Source organism: Bidens hawaiensis, unplaced genomic scaffold (assembly GCF_021521415.1).
Source record: "Bidens hawaiensis isolate Kalapana, Puna unplaced genomic scaffold, B.hawaiensis_p1.1 tig00026178_1, whole genome shotgun sequence".
In the NCBI taxonomy this organism is placed as follows: domain Eukaryota; kingdom Viridiplantae; phylum Streptophyta; class Magnoliopsida; order Asterales; family Asteraceae; genus Bidens; species Bidens hawaiensis.
Window position 1 is genome coordinate 89,406 of NW_027494205.1, and position 8,419 is coordinate 97,824.

Here is an 8,419-nt window from a genome sequence, read left to right on the forward strand (position 1 = left end):
ACCGAACGGCTTTTACTTAAAAAAATACTGGGAAAAAGATTTTTCAAAAAAGAGTTATTTTTTAATAGAAAAACCGATTCAACTGGTCCGGTTTCCCCGGTCGGACCGGTGAACCAGTTTGGACCGCCCGGTTTTTCTTGTAATCGAGCGAACTGCAGTGAACCGGACCGGTCAGTGGACCGAATCCCGGTCAGGTCTCAACAACATTGCTAATAACTAACTAATTCATCTCGTGTCCCGAACATTAGTATCGCCCCATAAAAAGAATTCATCTCAAAACGTTAATAAGAAAACCCGTAGATAGGCTCAAACATTTCCCTCACAAGTGTCTATGTAGCCGTTTCCGCTGAAAAATGGCACGTGTTAGCAAATCAGTGGGTTAGGCTTTTAGAGCATACCCCTACAACCCAAAAGTTTTACACATGTGTAGTATTCTAAAACTCTTATATTTTATAAAATGATAAAATCTCTAAAGCCCAGACTTTTCTCCACTTTTTCCATGGTCATTTTGGTGAGTTCCTAAAGATTATCATATGAACAACTAGTTTAAGGGTATGGGTAGTTGGGCGCGGCTGGCCCGGCGTGGCCACGCGCCGCGCACACTACTACACCATTCTCGTGATCAGGGGCGCGGACGAGGGGGGGTGGCCGGGACCGCAGGGCTTGAACGAGGTTGAGCAAGGGTTTGAGTAAATTAACAATAAAGCCCCACTACATCCATGGGGCTTGATTACGAGCCACGTCAGCGCCTACGTGTTGTAAATGTATAGAATCACTTTGGGCTTGATCAAGCCCCACTACCCTTAGACTAAGGACCAAAAGTTAGAGTGGCTTTTGCTCAAAAGATTTGGCCTTTATTTGAAACCAACAAAAGATATATTTTGCTTGGTCAACTCCACTACGTAGTTACAAAGTCAACGCAAATATTAATTAGGACCCACATCGGCCTCGTGAACAAGTGAACCACCCAATTGCAAATTGTAAAAGTTGACAAGGCATGTGAGAGACTCAATGGTCGGCTAGGATCAAATCATTATACTTATAGTCATGGCATATGGGAAACATGCCTCATGTCTCACATTTCTCTTTTGTGACTTGTTATGTGGCTAAATCTTTAATTCTTATGGTTTAGGTTTTAGACGAATGAATATTCATCTCCACCCAGCCCTAAATGGTATGGGTGTGGTAGCTCAACCCAATGATTAAAGCTAACTTTATATGATGTTTTTTTTTAAATTAATTTATATATTATATACTCTTTATTTTATTACATGGAACCTTATATTATAACCAAGTTTTGTTTGATAGTTCTTCGTTAATACATAAAGTAGTTACCAAGTGATATTTTTTTTATATTTAACTATTTTTACTAGTTTAATACACTTGTTAATTTCTTACAGGGATTGTTAATGACTTAACGTATACAATATAAACTCCTAAAAAGAGTAGGTATTTATATGCGTATTAAAGTTAAGAAGAGATAATAACAAGACCAAGAAGGATAACACTGAAAGCTTTATTTTCTCAATTAAGTATATTAGACGTTAGATTGTTTGTTTGATATTCTTGTATATATACTTTAAATCGGTTAGTCAACAATCGGACTCTACATATATCATGCTTCTACTTTACACTGCACTTCTTCAGTTATTTAACGAGCGTGGTTTTGTCAAGTTCTTATCACGATTATTCTAGGTTCGGTCATGTATCGACCGTGCTTATTTTTTGCACCATCCTTACTTTTCATCAACATATCTATCTTTCGATTGTGTATCGACCCTCTCTATCATCTTTTTTTTTTCTTTCCTCTCCACGTGATATTTTGAAGATTCTTTGTTAATACATTAAAAGTAAAATATGTGATCTGAACATATAAATATTTATATCAGCATTTTAATACACTTATATACACTCAAAGTTGTTTTATAGTTTACATATATAGTTAAGCTACTTTATTGCCTATCAATTATAATAAGATAGTCTATTGTCTCTTTAGAATGATTTAACCTAAGCTTTGAATATATAATACAGTTTCAAAAACTCTAGATGTTCACTTTGAAAAATATCCACATTAAAATTTTTTATTACCAAGTGGGCACAATGACCAATCCACTGAGATTGTGCCATTGTCATGAATTGACCAAAGTAACCTTGAATGAACTTACTATTGAGAAAAAAAGGGATTAGGAGATGACACAAAGACACAAGTGATCATGTCCACCACACTTTGTGACTTTGAACTTATGGTAACAAGGCCCAAACATTTTCTATCATAAAAGAAAAACATTGTCATGGACCAATAGACTGATGGTACATCAAATTGACATTGCACACATAGTTTTCTATTAATATAAAGTTAAAATAATATTAATATCCACCAAATTTCTACCACCATGCTGAAAAATTGACATGATTAGTTAAGAAATTGATGGTTACTAAGATTCTTTACTATAACATAGTTTGGACTTTGGTGGCTCAAGCATAATTATGTGTATGAATAAATGAAATAACTGAACCGTTATTAAATTCCAACATTTATTTTTGTTTTATGTTTGTAAGATTGTCATCATGTGACCAGAGGTCACGGGTTCGAGTTGTAGAAATAACTTTTTGTAGATATTCAAGAAAAGGTACATTTTACATAAAACCCACGTAAGCCCTTCAACCATCCCTGGGCGTACGTATGCAAAAGCCTCGGGCACCAAGTTTGCTCTTACGCCCATGATTATTATATTTAGATCGATACAACACGATTGTCATGGGTATCCATCTTTATTCACCAGACACACTGATGATACTTGCTACAAAAATGCCCTACAAAGGCTCCTTTTCTCTTGAATATATTAAAACCATTGACCATGTTATGTTACCTTCTAACTTGAAAAAAAAAAGAGAACATAACTGACATGATGCTGCAGCCACTATCTGACTGAGAAGTAGAAAGCTGAAACTTTGATGCAACTTTTTCAAAGAAAATCATTATAATCATAGCAAAGTAATCTTATAAAGATACGCAAGCAAGCAAGTTCGTCCAATAAAGAGTGTAACAATCTTAGCCGACAAACCAACAAGTCTAATTGGTTTTTTTAACACATGACCCGACTGATTTGAACCAATGCATAAGACCGCGGTGATCCTTCACATAAAGCCATGCTTGTAAGAAGGGAAACAGACTGTCATTTATACCTCTCTCTTCAATGTAACCATGAAATGCGTCCCTCATTCGATTATCAAGTGCTCTGTACCAAAAGAAAACAAACAATTAGTAAAATTAATAAGCTTCTAAGAATTCTTATTCTTAATCATGTTTCTATTTAAACTCTTGTCAGTGGTGGGATTATCTTTTGTTTGACCGAATTCTGTTTTTGGATATGTAAAAGGTAAATGGGCAAAGGATGTGCAACAATGCGACTCCAACATGAAAAGATAAGCTTACAGCAAAACAAAATAGTTTAAACCTGTTGTTTAATCACAGGTAATGTGAAGTTGTGAACAAATTATGTGTATGACACACATAAATAAAATTTATAAAAAAAAGTATTATTCTTATATGATTTCAAGAATATGTTCAAAACGAAGCACAATGTATGCAATATTTATCTCCTACGAAGAAGAGATAACTTCATGATTGAATGATGTTAGTATGTTACACAGATTAATGATGTCATTTTGTTTCATAACCTAGCCCCTGTAATAAACTTTAACATGCAGTGAACTGACAGTTGACATCTATTCAAAGTTAGATAGGATATGTAACCAGCGAGATGCTCAATACTTTAAGTAGATAACTGGGATATCTATTGCTTTAAATGTGATGAATAACAACATTTTGTAAAAGCCTCTTTTTCTCTCTCCCACTACATGCGACAATGTTCCACGCAAAACGTAACAAGTGCTTGCGGTTCTCTACTTAAGAATAGTCTTGTATTAAGCACACTCCTATGTAACAATGAGAACTTTTCCACTTATAAAATGAATCATATACATATGAAGCACATCAACTTTCCTCGCTGTAAATCTTTAGTAATTAGTAAGAATTTTAGTTTCTAAGCATCCAAGAGTAGAAAATAAATCACAAGATACTTAACTGGATCTCTATGATCATGTTCAAAACCTTACAGGAATAATGTGAAAAGAAAGCATATTGACCTAGAATCTATCAAATGTGGATGTTTAACCAATTTACTTGTTATTGTATTCATATTTCATACTCAATCAATAACCAAATTTTTAGTTCCCATTTACCTCCGTTTGTTGATAAGAATTACAAAGTATGCAAGTCATCCTATAGCGGATAACTCATATGATGAATCACATGCTCACTAATTCACTACCCAGAAAACACGGGTATCCCTTCAAGAGTGGCGTTGCCAGTACACAAAACTAATAGTGCTCACCTAAGAACTATGGTATCCAAAGAACATATACGATAATCAAGCATACTTGATATACATCAAAGGTAACTAGAAATTTAGAGTATTAAAACAACTTACTCAAAACTCGGGCCATTATATTTGGATGGAACCTCAAGAAGCCCCGAGGTTTCACGCTTATGTCTCAAGGAAACCGAATGAATTCCCAAAGCATCCGGATACAACCCACACAGAAAATGCAAAACATAGTCTTGCCCAGGCTTTGATATATCAGCATGAAGAAATAACTGATTGATCTCATCATCACCATCAATTTCAGAAGGGTCCACTCCGGGGAGAATGTTAATCATCCTCATCACAGATAAACTGATCTCCTCATCTCCATACGTCCGCTTCAGAACTGGGCCTCCACTGTCGAGTGCCCCTTTCACCACTGTAAATGGCTCAGGAGGACTCACCTTCTGTAGACAAATAAGATACACATTAGCATCAGTAAACCCTATACACCAATTCCAGTTTTTTATTCCCAATTAACATGAAAACAAGTACTTCAAAAATTAAGGCAGCAGTGCACACCGGTGTTCGACATAATTCTGCAAAGAGTAATTTATCGACTTGTTCATTTTTTAAAGCCAAATCCTTGTAAAGACTCATTAAACGGTATACGTTAAGTCCACCTTTTTATTCCCAATTAAGATGAGAACAAGTGATCATAACTGTATCGAGGCTACAGTGCCTACCAGGTCTTCAACATAATTCCACAAAGAGTAATTTATCGATTATTATAAATATTTAAAGCTAATCCGTCGAAAAACCTCATTAACGCTACACACCCACTCCAGTTTTGTATTCCCCAATCAAAACATGAGTGCAAGTGATCAAATCTGTATTGAGGGTACAGTGCCAACCAGGTGTTCGATACAATGCCGCAAAGAGAAATTCATCAAAGTTATCATTTTTAAAGCTAAACCCTCGAAAAACCTCATTAAAACACTATACACCGACTCTAATTCTCTATTCCCAATTAAAACATAAACGCCAGTGATCAAATATGTACTGAGACTACAATGCCCACCAGGTGTTCGACAAAATGCCGAAAAGAGTAATCTATCATTTTTATTAATTTTAAAGCTAAACCCTAGTAAAATCTCATTAAACAATCTTATTCCCAATTAAAACATAAGAGCAAGTGATCAAATCTGTACTGAGACAACAATGCCCACCAGGTGTTCGACGTAATTCCGAAAAGAACAATTTATAAATTTTATTAACTTTTTAAAACCAAACCCTCGTAAAACCCTAAATAAACAGAGTTTGAGAATGGAAAACGTACAGGAGGTGGGGCCATTTTGGAGACTTCAGTGTAGTGTTCTTTAAGAGAACGAAGAATCATGGAGTTAACCACCGAGGATGATGATGATGAAGAAGAGTAGTGGCGGCGGATAGGTGTTCCGGTACTACTCGGCAACTGTGACCGGATATCGCCGGTGGCGCGTACTATAGCTCTTCTCCACATGCTGCTTACTTTGGCTAATTGATTTCTACACTGGGTGAAGAAACACTAACCGAACCCCGGGCAGGTTACTGGTAACCTAGGGGTTGGAGAGCTGTTTCCCACGAGGGGTTAGACCCTTGGAAGATGGTTCTTCTGATAACCTGCAAAACAGACACCGTGAGCTCGTCACTGAGAAGGGGGGGGGTTCCTCCTTGTGACCACCCTCCGGCGTGAGAATCAGACTAGATTGCTCTTTAAATATAAAAGTATATTAAGAGATTGCTAGAGCAGATATCAGGTATATTATGATGATAATGTAATAAGATATGATAAGATGAGATGATCATACCATTTGTGGTATTTATAGCCGAAGGTAGGTTTCCAAGGGGTTTAGCCGGCCCAACACGCTACCAACTGTAACCTATGCACGTGCCCTGCCTGTGAGTGGTGGATAGGTAGCGGCTGACACAGAGCAGGCGTGTCGTGCACTCTTCCTCTTCTGCCAACTACAGGCTAGGCACGTGGTATGGCAGGAGTTGGTGGGTAGGCGGCGGCTATTGGTCACAGTGCTGTGGCGTGCTGTCTGCCATGCTGCTGTCAGTGAGCTGTCGCATCTCTGATCAGATCTTTTGCCCATACCTCGTCAGGTACAGTAAAAGATCCTTCAGTATACGGACTGGCTTATTTGGGCGGGAGTATTCCCCCTCCCGCCTCTGTGCGGGATTGCTCCCGGCTTGGCTCATTCCTTCAGGTGACACTGAACGATTGAGAGCTAAGTGCCTTGTGCGTGTAGCCATGCTGCGCGGGTGGCCTTCCCTCATGGCTTGTATCCGAGGCTGCGGGAACAGGCGGAGTCCTTCACCATGGGAGGCATTTCCTGCGGGACCAGCTTGCATACTGCGCGTAAGGACGTCACTTCTCTGAGCATGGTTGGTCCTGCGGATCCAGTTGGTCTCTGCGCAGACGTCCCTGTTTAAGGTGAGTCTTGCGGGTCCAACTGGGCTCTGCTGGGACCTACCTCTTCAGGGGGAATACTCCCGCCCAAATAAGCCAGTCCGTATACTGAAGGATCTTTTACTGTACCTGACGAGGTATGGGCAAAAGATCTGATCAGAGATGCGACAGCTCACTGACAGCAGCATGGCAGACAGCACGCCACAGCACTGTGACCAATAGCCGCCGCCTACCCACCAACTCCTGCCATACCACGTGCCTAGCCTGTAGTTGGCAGAAGAGGAGGAGTGCACGACACGCCTGCTCTGTGTCAGCCGCTACCTATCCACCACTCACAGGCAGGGCACGTGCATAGGTTACAGTTGGTAGCGTGTTGGGCCGGCTAAACCCCTTGGAAACCTACCTTCGGCTATAAATACCACAAATGGTATGATCATCTCATCTTATCATATCTTATTACATTATCATCATAATATACCTGATATCTGCTCTAGCAATCTCTTAATATACTTTTATATTTAAAGAGCAATCTAGTCTGATTCTCACGCCGGAGGGTGGTCACAAGGAGGAACCCCCCCCCCTTCTCAGTGACGAGCTCACGGTGTCTGTTTTGCAGGTTATCAGAAGAACCATCTTCCAAGGGTCTAACCCCTCGTGGGAAACAGCTCTCCAACCCCTAGGTTACCAGTAACCTGCCCGGGGTTCGGTTAGTGTTTCTTCATTGGCGCCATCCGTGCATAAAGCTAGAACTACAATTTTCTCCAGTTTTTTCAAAACTTTATACAAAAGATGGTTAGAGAAATTCCGGTAACCACAACCCCAGCTATTGGGGGGAATACCAGCAACACAGTTTTTACAAACACTACTCCGGCTACCGAAGCCGGAGCAAGTGAAGTAAATTTTACGAACACTACCCCACTTACTAAAGCAGGGGCAAGTGCAGTAAATGACCGCCTACTGGGATCCACCGATACCCAGTTTGAAAAACGAAGACTCCCCCGCCAGACTCTCGACGAAGTCAAGGCATGGGCGGAGGCACGACAAAAGGAATTCCAGGCTGAGTTGAACGAACGCTTGCGTTCCGTGCAACAGGCCGACGAATTCGAATACTGGGAGGATGACTCGGAGGAATCCGACTCCGACGCGAACCCTCGTCATAAGGCAAAAGGGAAGCGTAAAGAAACGAAAACCCAACCAAAAAGGCATTTTGGACAAGCCTTCAAACCAAAAAGCATAGATGGAAGTCCACGAGACTTCTCTAAAACGTTCAGACCAAACGTTACAAATGCAGGAACGTCCAAATTTGCAAGGGACATTGCTGAAGCAATTGCCCCGAAAAGTGCTAAACAAATGCCTAACATAGGCACATATGACGGCCTATCTGATCCAGACGATCATTTGAACAGGTTCATAGCGGGGGCAACCGTTAGCAATTGGACGGAACCCACGTGGTGTTACATGTTCCAAATGACGCTGGTGGGGGCTGCTAGGGCTTGGTTTGATCGTTTACCGGTTAACCACATTTACGACTGGGCAGACTTCCAGCAGAAGTTTAGCCAACACTTCAGCCAGCAGCGAAAGTATACCGAGGAGCAAT

General features: G+C 40.1%; 1 protein-coding gene across 1 annotated transcript; it reads right to left on the reverse strand.

Moving 5' to 3' along the window:
• Positions 1-2,889: 2,889 nt before the first annotated feature.
• LOC143572940 (mitochondrial acidic protein mam33-like) lies at positions 2,890-5,899 on the reverse strand. Its single transcript, XM_077057958.1, has 3 exons — positions 5,707-5,899; positions 4,494-4,834; positions 2,890-3,239 (listed from the first exon to the last, which is right to left on the reverse strand). The coding sequence occupies exons 1-3, from the start codon at positions 5,887-5,889 to the stop codon at positions 3,074-3,076; spliced, it is 690 nt and encodes a 229-aa protein (XP_076914073.1). The 5' UTR covers positions 5,890-5,899; the 3' UTR covers positions 2,890-3,073.
• Between the last annotated feature and the right edge of the window lie 2,520 nt (positions 5,900-8,419).

Excerpts from the sequence above, each read along its gene's own strand:
- LOC143572940 (XM_077057958.1), bottom strand. The coding sequence starts at position 5,889 with ATGTGGAGAAGAGCTATAGTACGCGCCACCGGCGATATCCGGTCACAG. Across the intron at positions 4,835-5,706 it reads CCAAAATGGCCCCACCTCCT|AAGGTGAGTCCTCCTGAGCC; the intron begins GTACGTTTTCCA and ends ATTTGTCTACAG. Across the intron at positions 3,240-4,493 it reads TATAATGGCCCGAGTTTTGA|AGCACTTGATAATCGAATGA; the intron begins GTAAGTTGTTTT and ends CTTTTGGTACAG.